The sequence below is a fragment of the Cyprinodon tularosa genome, unplaced genomic scaffold (assembly GCF_016077235.1).
Source record: "Cyprinodon tularosa strain WSP-4 unplaced genomic scaffold, ASM1607723v1 ctg522, whole genome shotgun sequence".
Classification (NCBI taxonomy): Eukaryota; Metazoa; Chordata; class Actinopteri; order Cyprinodontiformes; family Cyprinodontidae; genus Cyprinodon; species Cyprinodon tularosa.
Window position 1 is genome coordinate 975,912 of NW_024039255.1, and position 25,509 is coordinate 1,001,420.

Consider the following 25,509-nt stretch of genomic DNA (forward strand, 5'->3'; position numbering starts at 1 on the left):
CAACAGTAACTAGCATTTCAGCAAATGGTTAGAGTGTAACGTGGTCAGGACGATGCCAGCCAAATTGAAAACTATATAAATGAGCAATAAAAGGTGAATAAATATTTCATTGTGTTGAACTAGAATTTTTTTTTAATCATCTTATTCTTTAAAATATAGTTTTATGTTTCTGTGTTTATCACAAAAAGAAAATAAACACTTATGTTGCTTTATTTTAGGTAAAACAGTATTTAACATTTAAAATTTCAAGGCAGCTCTGACCTGCTGACCATAAGCCCAGCTACATTTACTGCTGCATGTGCTTATCTGTTAATACCACCGCGTCCGTTCAGACATTTTGAAAGGTGATATGTTTAGTTTACAAGGGCCAACGTGCTAACATTTCCGTCCCAGAGAAGTCCTACTAAAGTGGTATTTGACACCTACGCCTACAGTTGCCCCTGGATCCTGAGAAAGCAGTGGATGCAGGTCAACATGTGTGAGCAGTGCTATAAAGCCTAGCCAGTAGTGGTGGTGGATCCACTGACATATATCTAGCATGTTTAACAGTAAAGAGTTACATAATTATTGATTTTGTTTGTGTTATCCTTAGAGTCAGACCAGCTCCTCCTGCTTTACAAACAGCAGTTTTGTTAAGAGATCAGAGTGGTGAACCTCAGACGAATTGAAACATATGCACATAGCTGTTCAAAGTAATACCATATTCTTTCACAACAATAAGTGAGCGGTTGCCTTTACTATACACGGTGGAATAATGAGATGCTTTTTTATAAGCAAATTTTTGCTGTTAAAACAGAAAACTGTAATTGATTTTTTTTAAATTGAGGCCAATCTCTGTAGGCCTCCGAAAAAAATGAACTTTAAATTAGCTCTAAATTTAATAGACAATTTCCGGCTCTAATGGGACTAATATGATGACAATCCGCACTGTGGAAATTGTTTTACAAGTGAAATTAAAATAAGCACTTAATGAGGACTCAAGGAAAGATCACTGGGGCTGGAAACCTGTCCAACCCTACGACTCGTTTCAAAAACCTAACAGCTATTAAAATAATCTTTTACTGCCATTTTTACCAATAGGGTTAATTCAAAAGTATAGAACAGAGATAAATTAATTGTACAATATATCACTACATACAGGAAGAGATCAACTGCCTACCTTCAGGCCTGTACTGAGCAATGATGGTGACAGTCTGTCCCGCTCTCTTCAGGGCTGCTGCTGCTTGTTCATGAGTGGCGTTCCTAAGGTTCACTCCATTCACCTGCAGGAAAAGTAGAACTCTTTATGAACAAATATTATTTATATGCGTCTTTTTATTTTTTTCAATACTTTATGCGACATACATCTATATTCATACCTTTTCATTTTGATACTACTAAATAATATCCAGTCTAAATTAGGGATGCATCGATCCACTTTTTTCACCTCCTATACGGTACCGATATTTGAAGTCTAATGTTGGCGATACGGATCCGATACCAAAAACAGCACTGATTTATTACCTAAAAAATGCTTTTATTGTGTAAAAAAAAAAAACTGGGATCATTCTTATATGCATATGATTTGACTTCCCTTTTCTTACAAAAAAATAGGAATCAACCCAAATATTTAATATTTATTTAACAACTGTACACAAAATCTTAAACCAAAAGTTCTCTGACTTGGTCAACATGTAAAAAAAAAGTGTCACAGGTTCATTCAGTGCAAATTGAAATCTAAAAATTCAATACAACAAAATACATTATGAAGGAGCTAAAATTGAGAAATTAAAACAGCTTCCACGTATTGATTTCTAGACAGTCCAAATAAAACAGCCATCAGCTCTTTACGATGTTTAGTGCAAATCATGGGCGTAGGTTTGCATAGGGACCATAGGGACATGTCCCTACCAAAATTCTGAACCGACCTAATTGTCCCTACAAATAATTGAATGTGAGCAACATGTTTATAATTTACAGCAGTAGTTGTTGTAGCAGTGGCTTCTTTTTCTCTCACAGCTCCTCTGCCTGGTCTCTCCTGTCCCTTTCATGTAGCAGCGCATGGAACTGTGCTGCGCTGTTTAACTCCACTCTCATTGGTTGTTCTGCCTTAGGTTCCGCCTTCTCTCTCTCTGATTGGCTGTTTTCTAGTCCGCGTGTGCTTGGAGCACAACATTGAAAATTTATTCACACTAGAATGCAGCGGTTACTACAATTAATATTAGGCTACAAAACTAGTCCCAATAAAAAAAAAAAATGAATATCATGTACACTAAAAAACAAAAACCTTTTTTTTTTTTTCTTTTATAAAACGAAATATTCTGAGTCAGCCAGGAGTTCTGAAGACTGCTGGAAAAATGGGCAAATAAAGGCTGTGAGCCATCAACATTTCTGATTCTTAGCCACAGCCAACTAAAAAAGAAAATGTGAGGGTTTCCTTTTTACCGATATTTAGTTGCTGTTTTCATTTTTTTGTTTTTATTTTTACAATTTTTATATAATAACTGATCTAAGTGGGTTGCTCTGTCGGGGAAAGGCACAATTTACATTTATATTACTGTATGTTTTAAAGTCTCTATACTCCAGTTAATGATGAATCACGTACTAAATTAGTTGACGATTATTGAAATAATCAATTAATATAATTCATTTTTTTCAGCCCCAGAGGAAATACATGAAATTGGCTACACAGAGTAACTACAGCCCAGATGTTCAACTTTTATAGTGAAGTTAATATTTTAATGAATGTATTATTTTGCTTGATACAGAGAGAGAAAAGTAGGTACAAATATTAGAGTGGGGTTTAACTCTGCATAATTCTATATCTTCAAATGAAAATACTGTATTTAGCTTCTCTCTTAGTCGTTCAAATGAAACCGTTTTCAAAGTGGAAAACAGTCCTAATTCCACATTCATCAGAGCCGGTGATGCTTCAAACATTGATAAACAGCATCTAATGAGTGTAGAGCTTATAACATTTTTATTAATGGAGCAAAATGTTGCTTTTCTCTTTTAACAATGAATTCCTCTTATCAGTATGGATGCTCACATCGAGCATAAAAAAGGGCACGCATATTGCATAGCACCAATGACACCAGACCAATAGTGTCCCTACCAAAGTTCAAATCAAACCTACGCCCTTGGTGCAAATGGAATTTAAACATCCATTATAAAAGCATCTGAATAAACCAAGAGATTCTCCTGCTTGGTCAAGTTGGTGGTGTTATAGTTTTAAGATGTAACATAGCATAGAGTTAGAATGAATAGATCAGCCGCTAAATCGAGTCAATTGTCACCAATACCGATCTAGTTTTTTTAATTTATATCTGGACCGATACCGATAAAAATATCGGATCGGTGCATCCCTAGTCTAAATGCAGCTAATTAAAAGTGCTGTCACACATTTTCCTTACATTATTCAGTACTTTGTGTTGATTTTTTATGTTAAATGTAAAAAAAAATGTTGAAGAGAGAGTAATAGTTTGAATTATACATTTCAATAGTTCTTACTTTCATTTTCCGTAGATATTCTAATGTAGGTAAGTACATTTTTAAATACTTATACATCATTTATTGTTAAACAGCCAGCAGAACGGAAATTAACGAAGGTATATTTTTAAACATCACTGGATTTTGTGCAGACAGCAGCTTGGCTCTCAGAGTTGTTATGGAGTTAATGTCTTGCTCAAGGACATATCTGCGTGGGCAGGTGTTTGCAGGCTTTCTGAACACCAGGCCACCTTTAATTCTGCCATCATTATTCTGACAGCAGGAGCTCGCTGAAAATCTCAATCCCTCCACCTAGTTAGAGTTGTGGATGAGGGCAGACAGGAAGCCTGAAGTTAAAAGACGCACCGATAGGATCCGGTCCCCCCGCCGCAGCTCGCCACTCAGGTCAGCTGGCCCTCCAGCCAAGATGAAGGAGACAAAAATCCCCTCTCCATCCTCCCCGCCGACGATGTTGAAGCCCAATCCGGTGGAGCCCTTGTGCAACACTACCTTCCTCGGCTCCCTGCCAAGGAGAAAGAGACGGTGTGAGGGTGAAGGGCAGGACAGAGAGTAAACACAGAGAGAATACCACAAGAGATCGATTTATGCAGGGTGTTTCCATTGTTGCTTTGTCTGTGTTGGGTACCAAAATGTTAAGTACACCTTTTACATGATCTGCAAGCAGCAGAACAGAAGATCTCTCATTCTGGATACTTTATTTATATTTAAAATACTTTAAACAGAACATTGAAATGATTCATGTGGAGGGCTGTATTGAACTCTGAAACACCCATGCAGTTGTCCTGCTACAGAGGCATGCAGAAGTTTGGCTGTTCAAAGGTCAAAGGTCAAAACTTGATCCTTTTTACTTCAAACATAATAAACAACTAATTTACAAGAGAAAAGTAAAACTTAAAAACAGATATCTGTTTCGAAAGATATTACAACAGCTGAAAACAGACATTTTCTTATAGCTGACTGATATCAAAAAAAAAAAAAAAAAAACCCAAAACAACTTTCCTGTTTCAAGTCACTTGGCAAGAGAGCTGTTTTTTTATTTATTTTTTATTAGTTTTATACATTTCTTCAAATCCGGAAGATTGTAAGCACTAAGACCATATAGCTTTGGTAAGCTTGGGAAAGTGAGAATATTGTGACTCTAAAGGCTTTAGACAACATTTAAATTAAACTAATTTATCTTCAAGCAACACAGGTTGCTGTTGTCACTGCTCCATCGTCATGGTCAATTGTGACATCTGCAAAAATTACAGACAGGTGTGAACCTTCCATATCTAGGTAATCCTGTTGACTGAAGGTTGCTTCTAAACAAGTTTTGTTCTGAATTCTGTAAACCAACTCCAGAACAAAAGCAAATGAGCTTTTCTCAGATGCTGGCAGAAGAGAGTGAGAATGGGTGATTATCCACCGTTAAACAAGTCCTGAACAGACCAATCAGAGAAGAAACCATTACTCTAAAAGCAATATAGAAAAAAACTGATTACACTTTACAGATAGAGGAAAACCCCCAAATTTATTTAAAAAAAACATGCTCTGTGTGATATGACCAAACTAAAACTGAATCATAACAAACATTTTGAAATGTATCCTGATTCCTAAATTTCAATAAGGTACAAAACATCTCTTGAAATCTTCTTCTGTTCTTTAACTTAGAGGCCTAGTTTTGGTAGAGGGGAGGTTCTAGACCAAATTTACCAGCGGTCCAGGGTGGTGCTAGCTCACAAATTCACACAACATCAAACCAGTTAGCAGTTTATTGTTTGATATATAATAAATAAGATGCAGAACCAAAAAGCCCCCGGAGTTCAGCAGAAACCGGATACAGCAGATAAAAAAAACTGATCCTACGACTGAAGATTTAAAGTGCAACACCTTAATTTGTTTAATGTTGTTTTTATATATACACACATACATAAAAATGTAGTATCACACCTTCAGTAACTGTCTAACCCGTGAGTTTGAATAATCCTAACTGACCTTTAAGTTACATTTGAGCAGAAATGATGAGATCAACATAACTTTTTGAACAGCTAGCGTAAATGTTTGGTTTCAGCAGCCGTTTTTAGGACTGCATTCATTAACGTGATGAAGAAACCACTTTGAAAAGTTGTTAAAAACTGTAATTTTGCAATGTTTTTAAAATAAATAAATTACATCTGAAACCCCTCATTAAAACCTGCCAAGGACTCTGAAAACTATCATTACCAAAAAGCACTCAAAAAACACAGACCCTCAGCCAAGCAGTACATTTCTCATTCTGATGTTTAGGGACCCTTAAAAAAGCCCTAAATCTGCATCACACTCTGGATCACCTCAAACATTTCATAGGTTCCAAGTTAGGCTTAAACAGACGACAGCATTTTCTGTAATATTGATAAACTACAAACACACCAACTCAACATCAAACCAGTAATAATGACCTACTGTATGTAAGAAACAAGGCTTAAAACATTCCAACAAATATATTCCGCTAGTATGTAAACCAATCAGAAAACCAAGTTAACAGGAAACATAGCTAATCAGGTACAGGCCTGGAGATTCAGGAAAATGTTTGACTGCTGAAGATTATCATGTAGATTTATCCAGCAGTGTGCTGGAGGTGTATCCCTCCGCTTGGCATCACTGCTTGCATAAATATGAGTCATCAGAAGTCAAACATTCATGTCTGCTGTCGATGTCAGATTGTTGGTAAAATGCTAAATGTCAATTCAGGGAAAGAAAAAAAAACTTGAAAAGGCGGCAGCTTGTGAAAGGGAAAATGTTTTTTTAACACACTATAAACTGGTTCCAGAGCTAATCTCCCATTGGTTCAGTAAAACAGTCAGAGAACCAGTCTGGTGCTTCTTTATTACATGATTAAAACTGCTCTTCAGTACATGTTTGATAATTTCTCTACTGTATCTGAATGTATAAAGAGAAAGGAGATTAAACGAATTACTGTATTTGTTGCTTTAACCCCTAAAACACATTACAAGCAACGGTTCAAGCTCCGATCATTATTCTCTAAAAATAGACAATCATTAAATGAAAACATCATCTGACTTTTTATGAGTGCAGTAGCCAAGTTCTTGGTCTGTCTCGCAGATCAAAAGCAGAACCAGCTTTGCCAAAGAGATTAGTCTGCACTTTACACATGGAGCTCCCAACATCTTAATTGGTGTTGATCTGTATCAGTAGGCCCTCAGCTTCTGAGGAAAGGGATTGTTTCCTCTGCAGCAGCTAAAGCTTGGCAGACATGTTGCTTTGGCTGAAGGAAATAGAAAACATAAGGTCTGAACTGTTGATCTGAATGGTTCAAATTTAAAAGTCATCAACGCTGACTAATCAATGGTCAGCTGGAAAGTAAAACAAAAACAAAACATCTTTATCTGACTAGCGATCAGCCCATACCAGAGGTCTACCAGGTTGCACTGAGAACAACACTTCTTTATGTGGATGTTGTTACTATGTGAAGAAGACTCATACGTTTATGCTACTTATTTAATCCTGAACTTTAATTTGTTACTGGTTTCCCTAAAGAATAGACCAGGGGTAACTAATTAAAAATCAGCGGGGTCCGAGAGCAAAGAAAATCAACAACCAGTGAAGGTCTGGAGACGTTTTTAATCATAATCCATTACTTTAAACAGAATTTAACACTGAAATAACATGAGGTGTTTATGCATCCATGTTATACATTGACTTTTTAAATAATAAAATAAAATAAAAAGAACATTTTCCCATTTTAAAATCTAAAGAGGGCTTTACCAGATTAACAGGAGAAGTGGCACAAGTGGAGTTAGACACTGTCGTCGGACAACGTGGTGATTTATAAATGTTTTAAGTCTGGTATAGACTTTTGAATGACCTAGATCATTTATGTCTATGATTTTTTTTTCTATCCATTCTCCCTGGTTTTATGCAAGAAAATCCAGTTTTACTTGATGTTTGCAGTTTAAATAAAATCAGAGAAAACAGAGGAAAAGAAAATTATTTTTTCAAAAACCTGGTGAGAAATCTGTCCAGATCAACCAGACTGCAGAAGGGCAACATAGAGAGTGATTGAAAGGAAAGAAACAAACAAGCAACTAGGTTGCTTTCTTCTATCTTCAAGCTTTCAGCCTCTGCTATGGAAGAGGCTTTGGAAATGCTGGGAGCCCTTAGGAAATCTTAAGGTTTAATATCTAGCTTCTTTAGGGAAGACTTACAGGGAGACTAAGGAGGTAGAAATGTTTCAGAGAATCTGAGTTATTTATTTTTTAATATGAACATCTGTACATTCTATGTGAAAAGTTGAAAAGCCAAAATAAATACATGAAATATGTTCAGATAGATACTCGTACCAAACAGTCAGATACAAGCAGTCATTCATTATGTGTGTAAAGGTTACACCTGCAAAAATCTGTAACATAAGACTAATTTAGTATTTGTAGTTTTAAAGGCAAACTGCCTTTACTTTTGCTTGAAATAACTGAAAACTAATGTAAATCACAAATGGGAGAAGGATATGCTTTTGTTAGCTTTTCATATCATCTTAAAAGTGCCTTTAAAAAAAATTCAAACAGTTTAAAATCAACAGGTCAAAATAAATACATGAACTAAAAAACAAATTAAATCTAAAACGTCACGATTTGCTGAAAGCATCTGTTATCAAAATGCCTTTACACAGTATTCTCCTGGCCGAAGGAAGTGTTACTTTGAGCTGACTATGCAAGAACTAAAAAAGTTGTTTCAAAGTACTCCTTTCTATCTCACAAGGTTTAACTTTTTAGCAATTTACAGTTTTTTTTTGAAGAGTTACATTGTTCCCTACAAATCAGTAAAACGAATAGGTGCAAAGAGCTGTTATCTACTGATAACCAGCACCCTCTGCTTATGCATGAAAATGTACACATGCGTATGCACTCAAACATGCAGTAAAATCAGTGCACGACAGTAAGCCACTACCCAAAGCTCTCCTTTAGCCTCTATGACTCATCCTCCAGCAGGCTGCTTCAGCTTTAAGATGCTGGGGCGTCCAAACCAATGCTTCAGTGCAGCAAAAATCATGCTTTACACACACACTGATGCACACTCTAGGAAATCTAAGATCTCTCTCACACACACATAGACACTTCCAATAGATGATAACATATTAACATTCACCGCTGTGCACAAAAACACACACAATTTCCTCTAAACAGAAAAGACAGCATGTCTCCCATTAGAGGTCTTCCCAGCCTGCGGTCTACAGGAACAATTACATCTCATTCCCTAATGGCTGCGCTCAGACTCGCAGTTAAGACAGTTTTTCCTGTTGAACGGCAGCCGGGGAAACGATCCAGACTCTCAGATTTATCTTAACAGTGACTGGAAAGAGAAAACTCAAATAGCTGCACAACGGTAATTTATTGGGAGAGATTCTAGCAATAAAGTTCTGTTAAATGAAATATACAGATTACTTTATTGCCTTGGAGGTGAGCTGCTTGGGGACTAAAACAACTGCAGGGATAACATTGTGTAATGCTGGTTTTAATGTCTTACACAGATTTGAAAATACACAAAACAAACAAAAAAAAAAAAAAAAAAGGACAATGAGCTGTGACTCCTATTAAATATGGCAAAGCAGCCGACTTGCCTTCAGTTCACTTGGACTTAAAATAACCCCGCTTTCCATTTTGAGCTTTTCATCTCAGCTTCAAAGGCACGCCGATCTCCATGGTTACCTTAGGATCCATATCCGGTGCGTGCTTCTGAAAGAGCATTTCCCCACTGTGTGCACAGGCAGCCTCCTCACCAGCGACATGGAAGATGAGATGTTGACCGTGAACATGTTGGTCCAAGCACATTGTCCGGCCCACAGCAGCTCCAGGACCCCTTCTTTGACTCTGACCCTCCGATGAGAGGAGGTCTACACTTCAGGGCCTCGTTCTCCCTATCTAATCCTCGTGTGCTGTGATGAGAAGCAGCTCCTCTTTGAGCCATGGCAAGGCACCATAGTTAACCCCACCGCTACCATGCAAGCACGTTTTCTCTGTTCTATAGAAACTTAGAGAACATTCCAACACTTTCATCTCCTATCAAGCCGAACTATCTCCCTGCCTCTGCCGTGAAGCGGTGGTGGCTTCAGCCTTTTATAAAATGGCAGACCAGCATTCCTGCCTGTCAGCTCACCCCTCTGGAGACTAGGCAGATAGATTTCCAGAAGCTCCTTGATAATTTTCAGGAGTTTAAACAAGCTGAGCTGCTCCCAGTTAACCTTTGGTCATTTCTCAGCCTTTGATTTGCTGACCTGGCTGCATGCTGTTCAAAAACCTACAGTTCCCCCTGGAGAGATTATATCCAGACCACTGTGAAACATTTCAGCAGATAAGGACATCTTATCTGAAGAATGCATGTATTCTTTTTTCTGTTTGTCCTGTTTGTCAGTTTTAAAACAAGAATGGCTGTAAACTATTAATATTAAATGCAGCAATAAAGCCTCCTCTCTGTATCTCTAGTCCTGCTTCCCCTCCCCTCCTCTCTGCCGTTTTTATCCATGCCAGGAATGTAAACAGTTCTAGACGGGCAGAACCCCTTTCTCTCTGCTTAGCCGTCTTTATAATTCAGAGCCTGCCTCCTCCTCCCTCTTTGCTTCAGCTTGCTGGTTGGCCAAGGCCGTCGCAGCTCAGCGCTGAAGGCTGTGAATGGATATCTGGGCAGCAGGGTCCTGCAGGTCACGCTACCCTGGACACAGCACAGTAATTGGCTCTGCTTGGCTGATTAATGGCGGGCACTGCAGATGGACGCCATTTTCACACACTTTATCTCTCATTTTCTTTAACAGATGACGTATGTACTGTACGGTCTGTGCTGCACTGATTTCATTTCCCCCACACCGTTTCTCTGTACTGCTCTTTCCTTCTAACTTGACAGTGACATATCTGTTCACTAGCAAGGTGGAAACTCAAACATTATGTCCCCCATCTGTGATAGATTTAAAATCAGTAATTAACACCTGGGATCTGTATTTAGTGCGTTTGAATGAGTTGAACCTGAATATCCTTTTTGTGCATTCACAGCCTTTTAACGTGCGAAGCAAACATGAAAGCGGCTCTTCTGAGGGAATTCTTGCAGTGACCAGTTAGATATGTTTGTGAGAAAAAGGAAAGTTACTGACTAGTTCAGCTACTGCTGGCGGACTCAAGACTGGAAGACCATTGCTTTCACCACCCCTTGCAAAAGTATTCAGAACTGTTGAACATTTTCAAATGCTGAAAATTTTACACCACTGTCAACATTTTTTACTAATTCATAGTATTTCGATTGGTTTGGACTCAGCCCCATTTACTCTGATATCCCTAAAAAACTCCTGTGCAACCAGTTAGAATATAATTGAATAGAACATTTTTTGGTCAAAATGGGGAAACTTCATTGCAAAAACAAGAAGATCACAGAAAATAGAATATAAATGTGTATAAAAAACAAATAAAGACTAAAAGGCTGAACAGGAAGGGCAAAACCTGTAAACATAAACACTGTGTGTTCCCTCCAGAAGTAACCAAATTAGTAGAGACAGTCCATCTCTGAGTAATTATCCTTGGAGGTTTTGTAGGGAAACACAAAAACCATCAAAAAGACAAGGAGGGAAGAAAACAGATCAATGATAAAGTTGGGAAGAAAAGAAAAGGAATAGAGCATCGCATAACTGAACACCGACCGAGAAATAGCTGATTAGATAGACAGCAGACTATTAACCAGAGACCCATGGATTCACCTGAAAAGCTGCAAGTTCTCCCCAAGCTCAGAAGGGAGACGTTGCCAAAAGAAATAAAAGCAATACCCCTTATCTGACCTTAATAGAAGGGCGAGGAGAAGAAGGCCTCAATGAAACATGTTTGCAGTTTGCTTCTATGTACAAACCCTAGATGGGTACGGAGTGTTGGTCAAGACCAGTGTTGAAGCTTTTGACCTACATGGCAAACAGATTTAAAACCACCAACACAGCTAAACAGGATGGTGGCAGCATCATGCTTTGGGATTACCTTTCTTCAGCAAGTGAAGAGAAGGTTTGTTTTAGATGTCAAAAACTAGACACATTCTCAAAACACTTGCTTTATTAACTTCTGTTCTATAAAAAAATATTGATAAATAAAACTGCATACCACACTTTTCAGATTTTAATTCATAAAAAAAAAATGTATTCATATTTCACTTCCACCACACAGTTGTAGAGCATTTTGTGATGGCAATCCCATCTTATCACATAAAAGTAGATTGGATATTGTGGTTTTAACTTGATATGAAAAAGATAAATCGCTATGATCAATTTTGCATGGCGTCAAAAAATGTAAATGTTTTTTTTCTTCGGAAAACTATCCAATAAAATCTCCAAACAGTAAAATTCAATGTAAATCACGTCACACAATTTAATCTACAATAGATTGGATCCCATTTATTCCATGTGGCTTAACTCTGCTTTTCCTAGACACACAGCTTAATCCATACGGTTTAAGTGTTATGGAAATAGACATTTTTGTCCTTTTGAAAATCTGTAAGACTGAATTCCCTTTTTTCAAATTCTGGTTTTGTTTTTCTCATTATCTCTCTCATAAACAGAACAGAAGCCTCCAACTGATGTCTCTAAATTATAAGTAAGAAACTTTAAGCATTTTAAAGTTTCTTAAACATTTCCTCAAGACTGTATGCAGGATATAGCCTAATAAACCAGACTAATTGTGAGATTAAATGTGTCATTTAGTCTGGCCCCGATGAATTAGACATCAGTAGATTGTTGATGAGAACAACTCGTTGTCTTTCAAACCATATCTGTTCCTATTGGCCAACGCTCTGACCAATGAGTGCAACTGAGTGTGACGTAGTAAGCATGACCGAAAGCTGGTGGGGGAGTGTAAACAAACAGCCTGTCCGTAAAAAGGCGAATACGACCTTCTTAAAAATGAATGAGCGTAGAGCCTCTTCCTGCTCATGTTTCAACCAAAACCCCAAGTCTAATCCTTCCAAAACTGATTCCAAAGCTGAGTCAAACGAGAACTGTTCAATAGTTGTTGCCATCTTCCTTGTTTTGATTTCTCCAGCGTCACGCAGCTTTGACGCCCCGCCCGCTTTGCATCCAGAAATTCAAAACGCATCTCTGCGTTGTGATTGGCTGGGTGGGGCTAGTTTACTAGGCTATGCAGGATCTGCTGTGGAGCTTGAACTTTTTCAGATAGCGTTTAAGGCATAAAGAAGTATGCTTACGCTAAATAAGCATAAACTTTTTCTCACTGGGTCCAAGGTGGTCAGTAATCAGATAGAGAGGAATGAGGAGAAGGTGAAGGTATCACAGACGGGGCGTGAATTTAGGCTAAAGGCTGATACAAGCACATGATTAATTTCTCACAACTAGTTGGCTTTACTACTATGAAAACCTTCCATCTCAAATATTCTTGCTAGCTGGAGCCCCTGGCTGGTAGAAATGCTGTCTGCCCGTTAGTCTCATACAGCTCAGATGCTCATCTGCTGCGACTGGCTGTCAGACGTGACGTCCTCTGACACGGTGCTGTTTTTTTCCTGATGGCGCAGAGGTGTGTGGATGGCTGTGTGGGCTGTTCTCATCCGTGGAGCTTTTTACAAGGTCTGTGCGGGCGTAGGGTGTATACCCCAGCAAGGCATCTCTGGCTGTCAAAACCGCGCACTGAGCCTATCTGCATGTTTGTCCGTTTGTCAGGACGCTATGAGCAAATGTCTCTGCGTACAGTATGCATGTGTGATTGGAGCTGGCAGCATGGGTGATGAGAGGGGTAAGACCAGAGTGCATGGCCTGATTTTCCCAGTGTGCTGATGAATCATGACAGCTGCAGGATTGTCTGCTGCTGCTGTTCGTCTGCTGGTCTGTACTGGATCGGTTTTTTTAATCGCCAGCTGGATTTATGGTAGGCTCTTAAGTTTCAATTTTCATGGATCCTAATCAGAATGATTTGAATTTCCTCATCGGCTGCCACTTCATTTCCCTATTCTCTTGGTCCCTGATCCATCTTTTCACACTTACCCAAAAATACAGGGGCGTGCACACATAGACACTAGGTGGTGCAAAAGCACTAGGAAGTTTGCCCTCTATCAAAGAAAATGCCCTTTTGAAACTCGTTTTTTTTATTATTATTATTATTAATATTATTAAGATTTTACTGAGGTCGGTTTTGAAATGATCTTTTGAAAACCTGAGCCATTAAAAACGACTGAAACAATGCCCCGAAATGACCGACCTACTTGCGCACACCCGACCAGCCTCTCTCTCTTCCTTTGTCACGTGAACTCGCTCGGTCGCCCGCAGGGCATGCCAGATGCGCAGCATCATAGCAGTTTTCAGATAGCAGGAACGGTCGCTGACAGGCTGCTTCTCCCGTGCCCCATTAGCCAGGTAATATACAGATCAAGCAGAATCATTTTGTTGTGCATTAAAATGTCTCATTCAGCAGCACCAAACACACATTTTGCCGACTGGTCACCAGATAAACTAGTTGTCTCCTTGTAAGATGCTATTTTACTTTTTATATTTTGTATCCATATTTTTTATCTTAAGTGTATACATTAGTCTATTTTATTGCATGACGTATACCCACAGTTTTATATGTTTCATGTTGCACAATTGTACCATAAAAAATTCCTAGTTTGTGAACTCCTTCACTAACAATGGCAATAAACCTGATTCTGATTCTGAAAGTTTTACACTGTAGCCCAAGTCAATGACAGATAACGTGAGGACGACCACATAGGCTACAAATAATTTTGGTAGAGTTTGCAATTGCAAATCTACGGAAGAGGATTAGGGCCACTGAAAAAAAAAAAAATAAGTTAACTGATTTTAAAATTTTATTTCAGTTTAGTATGGGAAAAAAGTCAGAATGCTGACTTTAATCTCATAATTCTAACTTTTTTCTCATAATTCTGACTTTTTGCTGAGAATTCTGACTTTTTGCTCAGTATTCTGACTTTAATCTCAGAATTCTGACAATAAAAAAGTCAGAATTCTGACTTTTTCCCATGTTAAACTGAAATAAAATTTAAAAATCAGTTAACTTTTTTTTTTTTTCAGTGGCCCTAATCCTCTTCTGTACAAATCTATGTGTTAAGACAAATGTTTTCTGTTGTATAGGTTTTGTTAGGCAACATAAATTAACACATTTTGGTCTCTTTATTGTCTTAATTGTATATTGATTTAGTAATTGCAGCACAATGCCAAGAAAGGAGGGTAATCATATTGAAAAATCTTAAAAGCTGTTCACATTTTATTTTTAAGTGGTTTGTGCAGCAGGTATTAAAATAGCTATTATTTTGTAGGCTACCATAAGTCATATCCACGTGACAAGACTTCCAGTCATGTTGCCCTAATAGCCCATTATTTAAACTAATGTGGCATATTTGTTAAAGCTATTATTATTATTATTATTATCATTATTATTATTATTATTGTCATGATGGTTATTATTAATATATTGTAGCCAGTCACAGCAGGGAAGCTCTATACCATCAACATATAACAGGACAGGAGATGAGGAAGAGTTCAGGGAAGACACAGAGACAGAAAAAGACCAGGATGAGGGAGAACAGCAGGGTGAGGGAAAACAGGGAGATGAGCCAGATGAAAGAAGTATGCTTTAGTCTGTTCTGTTGGTGATGTGACTTTTTTCCATTGAAAACTCACGTTTAGAGAATGTTACAAATAAAAGTCAAATTTAATTCAACATGCGTTTATTTTTTTTAATATATTTATTTATATTTATATATTTATATATAATTAAGTGTTACACGTGCGCTAAAAAGTGCCCCCCCCCCCTCCTGAGCACCTGCCCCCCAAAATGTCTGTGCACGCCTCTGCAAAAATACATACCGGAATCAGAGCATGCAATGTACGTTATACAATAAACGCTAAATTTAACACTAGAAATGGCTCACACGGAAACATTCAAGCATTCATCCATGTGGTGATGCACAATAAACACAAGGCTGTGGAGAGAAAAATCAAAATGCAGAGGGGGGGTGGGGGTGGGGGTGGGGGTGGGGGGGGTCTTTTGCACATTTGGTGCTGCCAAACAGAAAATATCCCACAAACCACTGCCATAAATATAACAAGCAGCACAGAAAGAGGCAAGGTCTGAGAAACGCGCACGGTTTTATCAATGCCTCCTGACAGATGGAGTCCGGCAGCTTGTAGGTGCAGGAAGCCCTTTCGGCTGCGCTCCTGCGGAGATGTGTTTGTGAAGAACAGGTATGGCTCCATTTTACGCTGGAGCTGAAAGAGAGCGTGTTTGGAATTCAAGGCAAGCGGATCTGAAGCAATTTGATGCTCAAATATCCATTTAGAGGGAGGTCAAAGACAACTACACAATCCCAAAGAAAGAAATAATGATGTAATATATTTAACACTGATCCACATTAAAAAAATATATTGCCATGGAGTTGAGGTTTTTTTTTCATTGTTTTTTTAAAGGTTTTGGAAAACCATCTGCATTAGTTGTCGCATGTTCTACTGTCAAAGTTTCACTCACTCATCCACAGCCTAAAGTTAATATCAGGTATTTTTTCATTGCTAGACTTTACATCGGTTTCCTCTGTTAGATCACATAAAATGTCAGAATAACGATCCATCCTACTGACACCGGTGAACATCCAGGGAAGGGACATTGAGATAGTGGACACTTATAAGTACCTAGGTGTTCACCTGAACAACAAACTGGACTGATGCCTGTTGGAATGCAGGGGGTGCTCCTAAATACCTGATATGACTGTTGTGGCATAAGCCATCTTCTATGGAGCTGTCTGTTAGAGCAGTGGCTTATCTGTAGCTGAGAGAAAGCGGCTGGATTAGCTGATCAGGAAGGCCAGCTCTGTGATTGGATGCCCTCTGGACTCTGGTGGGAAAGAAAAGGACCCTAACTAAATTAACATCTCTGTTGGATAATGTCTACCACCCCATGCATGAAGCTTTTGCAGAACTGGAGCTCTCCTTCAGTGACAGACTGCTGCACCCTAAATGCAACAGGGAGCGTTATCACAGATCCTTCCTCCCAGCAGCTCTAAGACTCTTTAACCATCACTGTTCCCAGCGATCTCAATGATTTGTTACAATCATGGTGATTTTGCACAGTTTCTGTCTTATTCAGTTAAATAACATGATGCTGTCATTTTGCACATCTCTGATGTTGCTGCTATTTTCAATTAACCATTACTGTAAAAATGTTCATAGCTGTATATTGGATATTTATTCTCCAGGTGCACAGTATTTTATTGTTAAAACACTTTACAGTATAGTATTTCATTAGTTTACTTTTTAACTTCACTATTATGTTATTCTTATACACTTATCTAAGGTCCACATTTGTGTGACGATTTTTTTTTCCAATAATCTTTTTGCTGCTGTAAAAACACCAGAATTTGCCCTTTTGGGGACAATAAAGGAATTTTCTATTCTATTCTAATGAGAAAAGTATTTGTTTAGAGACTTTTTTATTTCTTAAAATTCAGCGATCTACATATACGAAGATTACAATTGTTTTAAAGACTTTGGGAAAGCACAGGTATGCCATGGCTCTGTACTCTTCAGATTAAATTACAACCTAATTGGACGCCTGTGGGCGTACCTGTGGGCTAACACCTGATACACAAAACTTCTTTGTGTTGCGTAATGCAAAAATAGAACGAGCAGGATATTGGAGGAACTGTGGAGCTCTGCTAGTCTGGTCCTCAAAAAGTAGTGGGGCTGGCAGCATTATGTTTTGTGGGTGTTTTGATCCAGGATAGTCTAGAGCATGTCACAAAAATCATACAAGAGCATCAAAGCAATATCTCTGGACATCAAACAGGTCAGTAAAGCTTGGAAACAACAGCTTCATTTGAAAGGACAAGCATATTGTAAATGAGCTGCAGAGTGGCTTTAAAGAAAACATGACCCAAAGTTAAATTTGTTAATAAATAACAGACTCATTGAGCAAGGGTTACAGAAGCTAAGCTTCTTGGTGTCTATTTGGATAATAAACTGTTTTGGTCAAGACACACTGAAGCTGTTGTAAAGAACATGTGCAGAGCTTTAGCTATATTGAGAAGATGTAGCAAATTTTTGCCAGCTGATTTGACTAAGCTTATAGATAGAACATTAATAATTTCTCATCTTGACTACTGTCAAACAATATGGTCAAATGCAAAAAGAAAAGATTTAGAGAAACTTCAAATAATGCAGAATAAAGCTGCCCGTGTAGCATTAAATTGTTCTTACAGGACCAGTATAAATACCATGCATTCAAATCTAAGCTGGCTAAAAGTTCATGACAGGGCACTAGCTTCGCTATTATTCTCAACGTTGAAAATCTTAAAACTCCAGAGTCCACTGTTTCTCTTTGTTCAATTTAAAAATAATTTGGACTCTCATGGTTATGCCACGAGACATGCAGCTGAAGGATAATTTGTAATCTCTAGGGCGAAAACTAATTTTCTCAAATGCACCTTTACTTACAGAGCATGGAGAATGGAACTCATTTCCATTTATTCTCATAAAAATTTTACATAAGTCTGCTTTTAAAATGCAACTTAAGAAGTTTTCAGAAGCAACTTATCTATAAATGAAATAGTTTCATCTTCTAATTTATTGTAACTTATTCAGAAAATGTTAAAATTTTCAATTTTCAATTGTAACTTTCCCCTTTTCTGTGAATGTTCAGTCTTATTGATATGTATATGATATTTGTCATCTGTCAAACGTGTTCGTGAATTTACATTGTATACTGTATTTTAATGATGTGGACCCCAGGAAGAGTAGCTAGGTGTAAAGCACAGCTAATGGGGATCCTTATAATAAATAAACAAAGGCACACTACGGACTTTGTGACCTAAAGAGCTGACACATATGAGTTATTTTAAATGATTCCTCAGGCCAATACACAGCGCTTGACACTATGAATGCTAAAAAGCGAGGCTCCCCTCTTGAAATACCGACTATGCAAGTACGGAGATTACGCACCATCATTGGCCAGGTCATGTGACCTGGAAGAACATATCGCTTAATGGCTGCAGTCTCTTATATCGTCATGGAGCTAAGGCTTTTGCTCTATTATTTTTCCACCTGCTCGAATACTGGTCATGGCTGAGGCAAAGAAAAACTTTAAACCTCCTGAGGACGTGAAAGGGATCCTGCACGAGGAAAAACAAGAGTTGATAATGGAAAGAAGTTTGTTCGTTGGCGCAGACTAAAAGAAGAAGCCCGATGTAAAACCAATTCTCTTTTCTCACTTTGCTCCTAGTGTAGAGTCATATATATGTGTTTTCTATGTTTAGTAGAAGCAAAATAAGGGCAGTTACAGGTCTTTTAAAGTAGATACTGAAAAAGCCCTGATCTCAGTCGAAGAAATATTCGTTGGTAGAGCAGAAAAGATCTGTGTGATTATGGCGACCTTCAAACCTGACTTGGTTACATCAGGTCTGTCTGTAGGAATGGTTGTAGGTTCATACATTTCTAAAGGTATTTGTTATATATTTAGGACCTGTATCTAAACTGAATTGGAAGAAAACAAAATGTACAACTCCTAATCCTAATCAGGTCAAAATTAAATACAATCTGATCAAAAAGCTGCAGGTGTCTGAGTAAAAGATGAAGCTGTGTATGGATTAAAAGTTTCAGTCGCATTGAGACCAGACATAGGGACATCCAAGATAACCAAAGAAAAACCAGAAGAGGGGAAAATTAAGTGAAAAAGTCAAACCAGAATACAGAAGAGGACAAGAGACGCTGGTCAAAGCATGATCATTATCTGACCGTACGAAGTTTGATCAAAAATCTGGTTTATTTTATTTTTAGCTATTTATCAAACAAGAACTGCTCCAGAAGCTCGCCGACTGTCTCAAAAACATTTGATCAAGGGGCAAAAACAAACAAAACAACAGGTGGGAGTTCGTATATCAAACTAATTAAAACATCCACTCCATGACATCCCAGAGGACCAGAGTTATCGAAATCTCTGTCGCGTTTATGAAAGCTGCTGACTGGACTCCAAGGTACCACACTTTGCACCAACATGAAGCGGTCGCATACACATGGGGAAACATTCACATGCAAACAGAAACAAAACTAAAACAGGAAATCACAAAGATCACCCTGCGACCCCTTCCAACCCTCCCCTCTCATTCACATATTTTTGTCTCTCTTATCCTCAGTGTCTGTCTATTTATCATTGTGTGTTTTATTACACAGTTGTGGCAGTATTTACTGCTGTTTAGGAAGCTTTGCTCTGTCCTGGTTCTACTCTGTCTTAGGCCAGATCCAGATGCTGAGGTACAGAGAGGAGGGTTAGCTAAGCAAGGCATCATGGACTAGGTTAGTACCTGCCGGAGAAGGGGAGTGGACCTTGGCACAGGGGAGCAGGGGAAGGACAGAAGCCTCTGTAGTGGGCCTGGGGCGCCTTGCTATCCCCAGGTTTGTGGATGACACTGTAAATAGGTTCAGCCCTGCTGTGGGGTACAGGAATCACAGTGAACGGGACAGGTGTGGGACACAAAAAAAAGCACACATACCAACAAAGATGTGACAATACTCATACAGCTCATGTGGACAGATTGTACAAGGACATAACAGGGCAACATAACAAGCATTCACACAGGAAAACACACACACACCAATAAACACAGGGGGAATACAGCCTTCCCTCCCCACAGCTCTGGGTTAAGCTGACTCAAAGCCTTGTGGGACAGTCCAATCAGGGCCTCACGAATGCTACTTCTGATCCACTAGTCGGATATGAAGTCAAAGGTTAAAACACAGTCATAACAAGTATGAGAAGTGACAAGGAGCTTCTCTCAGCACACAGCCACCGCACGCTGTCCAGCTATGATGTAGTATGCACCGCCACGGCCCCAATCAGCTGACATTTGGAAATTAAGCCTTTATTTCTTTTTCAACAGTCAAGTTAAACTACTGTTCCATCATGTATCATCAAAATTCCCATGATGATACATGTAGAGAAAAAACAAAATGGAGGCCACTAGCAAACTGAAATTAATCCAAACAAAATACAAATACTCCCTAAAGACATGAAACAGGTTTGCTCCACAGCCAGGCAAACACAGTTATGATTTAATCAGAATTATGCTTTGTGACGGCATTAGAAAAAGAGGGTCAGCCATGGTCGGCCTGCTCTGTAACTTACCTCGTGAAGTCTTCCTCCCCAAGCATGTGGCGGGGTACGGGCGAGTACCTTGACGGGGTCACCTGGGGTGGCGGGTACACTGGTTTTGGCTCCATTGCCCCCATGTAGTTGTGGCTGACGTGGTTGTCCACCATGGTGGGGAAGGCTGGAGGGAGGGCCAGGCCAGTAGGGGGAAAGAAAGAATGATTAAAACAAGTGCCACAGGAAGAAAAACAGCGTTATCTGTGGAAGTTGATACATACTTAGAACGACTAGAAAAAAAATCTGAATTTACTTCATATTGACCTTGATCTTTTACAAGGTACTTATGAACTGTGGATCTTAAGTCCTGCTATGGATTAAAAACCTTTTGAAAACACATTTAATGCTCTGCAGCTTTTAGTGATAGTGTTCTGAATACTTGTTACAAAGCATAGAGGCTGCAGCAGCTGACCAACATCTCAGATCCCTAATTCCCTTCAAGCTATAGAAGATAAAAAGCTGCATGATTGAGAGGGAAAGAGGAAGTTCCAGTCATATCCCATATCAGTCAGAATAAGGAGCGTGAGAATCTGTTGCTTTAAGATTGAAAAAATCTTAAAGCACTGACAAGAACTCAGGCAAAGTGTTAGGAATTAACTGTTGGACTTTTCACTGAGACATGGCTGCTGGATCATATTGCTGCCTCCCTTTCTGGCTTTCAGACCAAATTGGCATCTGGATGCAAATATTTGTCAACAATAGATATTGCAATTCAGAACACCATTAAATGTCATCCCAAATACTGAATTGTTAGCTTCAAGTTTGATTTTATTTTCTAATACAGAAACATATATTGCATATTTTCTATAACTTTGCTCTCCTTTTGTGTGTAGTAATCTCAGAGCCATTTCATTAAAAGCCTAACAATAAGTCTTGTTCTGCTATGGACTCTTAGAGCTGATTGTGCAAACAGAGATGCCTAACTGAACAAAGGAGATACTGTAAAACCCAGAGCATCTTCTTCATAAACATGAAACATAAACAATATTTCTTTAATCAGAGGCTTCTTCAGATCTACCACAATACATACCTGTACAGACGACCCTGGATGCCCACAGTTTTAATTTAATCCATGACAACCCTTTGAACTAATTTGGAAAGATTTTCTTTGATATAATCCCTTTGGATTAATTAAGTATTTTTAAATGGAAATTTAATTAACCTAATCAGATCAGCTTATGCTGACACACTTCTCTTCAGTGAGGAGGCGTTTACTGAGGGAAGAAGACTACAACTCTTACAGACTTCTGTCCGTCCCCTTTCCTCTGAGAGTGGACTTATAGCCCATGTTGGGTCAGGGCCCTTTCCACAGTGGATAATGACATCTCACATTGCTTCTTGCCTTTGTCCCAAAGCTAGAACCTGAATTTTGTATGTTAATTTCCCACCAAAACATGTTGATTTCTGGAACACAGAATCTGTCTCCTTCCTGACTTATTTCAGCTGAATGCCCTCCTGCTGCTAATATTTGCGTTTGAAAAAGTACATAACTGTCATACTGACATCTTTGCTTAATCAAACTTTATTTGGTTTTTCCCAGTATGTCAAACAGGGATAGAATGATATTGCTGTTTAAATGCATAGTGTGCCTCCCTAAACTCAAATAGTGTGAACTGACCTATTAGAACCTTACAGAGCCATAAGATAACTATCTGCCATTTTCAAAAGTGTTAAAATGGAAAGTTTATTACATATAAACCTTTCAAATTAGAGGAATACAACATTCTCCAAATCAAACTTAGAAAACTTCTCTTTTTGAAGCAGCTTGAATAGAATCCTAAAGTAATGGTAAAACTAATCAATTAGTTATAATCCAAAGTGCTCGAAAACAAAAACTCTTCAGTCTGGTTTAATGTCCCACAGGATGGACTAATTATTATTATACTAAATGATTTATACTTTTAAAGCTGTGCATTATGTCACAAACATTTCGCAATATGAGTTTGCGCAACATTCACAACACAAAGTACTCTTTCGAGTGCAGCGATTGTTGGCTACGATATTCCATATTATACATCACTATTGTGAACTTGCCTTTTATATGTTAATGTAATATCTAGCCACTTGGATAGACTCATCGCAGCAGGTGTTCATATCAAACACAAATGCTTAGAGTCAGACTGATGGAGGCACAGATGAAAAAGAGAGGAAAGTGGAAAACAGGAAAACATTGCAACAGATTTCATCATAGAACACTTTTTATATATTAAGATGAAAATATTTGGTTTCAACTGTAGGTTATAAGAAAACAGTCTGTCTTAATTTATCTAAAGATCCTTGTTTAGTAAAGAAAATGACGAGTCAAAAAGACTGATGTTGAGAAGTGAATAAAAAAAATTTATGGTATAAACTGTTAGATACTTTTTAGAATAGGCTACTATAAGTAATCATGTGAAACATATGCATCATAGCAGCTGCTCTCATATAGCAAAACCTTGTACCGGTAGTTGCAATTAAGATTTATTTACAAATTCATTTAGCTTGTGTTTTTGTGACAGGATTCACTAATCATTAGTGACCAATCAAATACAAACAAGCTAGTATTGGGATGCAGATTTGGCTGCTGGTCCAAACCAGTGGTTTGTTCATCTAATTAAAAGATGCAAAGGAGAACCACAGATGTTTTATACTGAGGACTAGACGGAAACAGATTAAGACAAACCACAATCAATGGGAGTCCCACACTGGCCTCCTATAACAATAAATCATGGCTGTGGTGAAATTTGAGAAGCTGCAGCTCAAGATCGTGGGCTCTCATGAGCAGGTGGGATGTGAGAAACCATCCACACTCTGTGGGTGGAAGAGAACTGTGCTCAACATTGCTGTGGGAGAAATCGTGTGTGTGTGTGTGTGTGTGTGTGTGTGTGTGTGTGTGTGCAGGCTTCTACTACATTTAGTATGTGGGAGTCTGGGCAATGCAGCTTGAGCAGAGAACAGAACTCTTAACAGAAAACTTTGCAGATGAAGAGGAAAAAACCCAAAACTAACAAATAACATCTCCTTGTCCCAGATATCAGGAGATCTAAAATAACACAACGAGGTAGATACGTACTGCTAGAGTAGTCTGGGGGGGCATACATGTCGTTCAGATGCACAGGTCCTGGCTTGGCCACCTTAAGGTAAACCATATCAGAGGTATTTTTCAGCGCAGCTACCGCCTCCTCATGACGCACATCCTGCAGCACGATGTTGTTCACCTGAATGTGTCGGGCATCAAAGAAGAAAAAAATGAGAGCTGTGACAACATCACAAAGCCATCACACCAACCAACACAGTAATGATTCATAGCTGGAAGGTATTATGAGATTAGAGTTCATCAGTAAAAAAAAAATCTGACACTGACTAAAGTTAAAAAAGCTGCAATACTAAAATATTACAAATCAGTTTGAAGTTCTTGAGTAATCACTTACATGATAGTTTTGTTATTGCTGAAGCAACATGTTTATGGATGCTAGGTATGCAGAAACAGTAGAAACGGTGCAGCTGTAAAAATAGAAAACTGCATCCTCCTGGATAAGTCCGAGAAAGATTCTGGTATTGGAGGAGATAAAACTCTACTTGTGGAATAAAAATTCACCATGCTCCTGAAGCTGCATCAGATGTTCAACATGTTACCCTTTGATAAGTTAAACCAAATGCATCTGTTTGGGGTTTTTGTCTATGGGATGAGCCAGAGCATGATTGATGACCGACCCCCACAGCAGTTATAGTCATGTTAACTACAAGATCATATGATGTATTTCTCCTCTCTGTGGTAAAGAAAATATAATAATTTTTGGACTATAAGCCGTGATTTTTCCCCCATTTTTCGACCTTGCAGTATAACAATGCGGCTTATCTATGGACTTTTACAGCTAACGGCCACAAGGGTAATACCTAAATCTATGGATTTTACAATCCACCATGTTGACATCACATTTGCTTCAGCACACAAGTACAGTAGTTGAGCGCGGAGGAATGCGGAGGTCCCTTCGGAAGCAGACTTCTACCGCAAATGGTACGAGACAGAACAACAGCGAGAAAGACGGACATTAAACATAAAAAATCTGCGGCTTATAGTCCGGTGCGGCTTGTATATGTACAAATCATGCAATTTAGCTTCCGAAAATTCCGGTAAACATGATAAAAGTTTGAGAAATTCCTAAACCATTATGTCTTTTTTTACTTCATAAAAAACTAATTTCATATTTAGTAAAAACTAAATTAGAACTTACTAATTAGAAGAATTAGTAAGACTTGCTAATGTTTGTCTGGAGCCATTTAGCATTTCAATAATTCATCTTGCAGTTCAAAAAAGTCACTAAATGATGCAGCTTAAAGTCTCTGGACTTAAAATAAAATGAGCCATTTGTTGTTTAACAGCAGGTCTTAAAATAAGATAATTTATTTACCTTTATATGAACAAAATTGAGTATTATTTGATAAAGTCCTGTTATTTAAGAGGCTTAATAAAACTGAGGAATAGAATACAACCTTGAGTTAAAGTTGGATTTAAGCTTGTTGAAGCATGTTTGCAATAAATACTTTGATAACAGTCAACTGTAAAACCTCATAAGTATCAAATATCTTTTGCTTTAAAATATTTTTTTCGTTAAACAAATTTTCTATTATTTTTAATCCAAAAAGATACCATTTAATTTAAGGGCCAATGCGTGGTCTTATGTCAAAATAAAATGGCCTCCTTGTTAAATCATCAAGTTATCTGCAATCAAACATGTTTCCTTTGCTTCTTCTAACTAATGATACTCAGGCCTGACAAGCAGACACAGAGATTAAAAAAGGCACACACACACACACACACACACACACACACACACACACACACACACACACACACACACACACACACACACACACACACACACACACACAC

General features: G+C 38.3%; 1 protein-coding gene across 8 annotated transcripts in view; it reads right to left on the bottom strand.

Moving 5' to 3' along the window:
- The window catches only part of dlg3 (discs, large homolog 3 (Drosophila)), a 155,767-nt gene that overhangs the window by 30,820 nt on the left and 99,438 nt on the right, over positions 1-25,509 (bottom strand). For 6 of the 8 annotated variants that reach the window (XM_038303988.1, XM_038303987.1, XM_038303992.1 and 3 more), the window contains 4 exons: positions 23,689-23,833; positions 20,616-20,778; positions 3,835-3,991; positions 1,160-1,262 (listed from right to left, as the gene is read on the bottom strand). In XM_038303988.1, the coding sequence (XP_038159916.1) occupies positions 1,160-1,262; positions 3,835-3,991; positions 20,616-20,778; positions 23,689-23,833 (568 nt within the window). The remainder of the gene's footprint in view (positions 1-1,159; positions 1,263-3,834; positions 3,992-20,615; positions 20,779-23,688; positions 23,834-25,509) is intronic. The other 2 variants (XM_038303990.1, XM_038303986.1) reach the window with 1 other exon arrangement.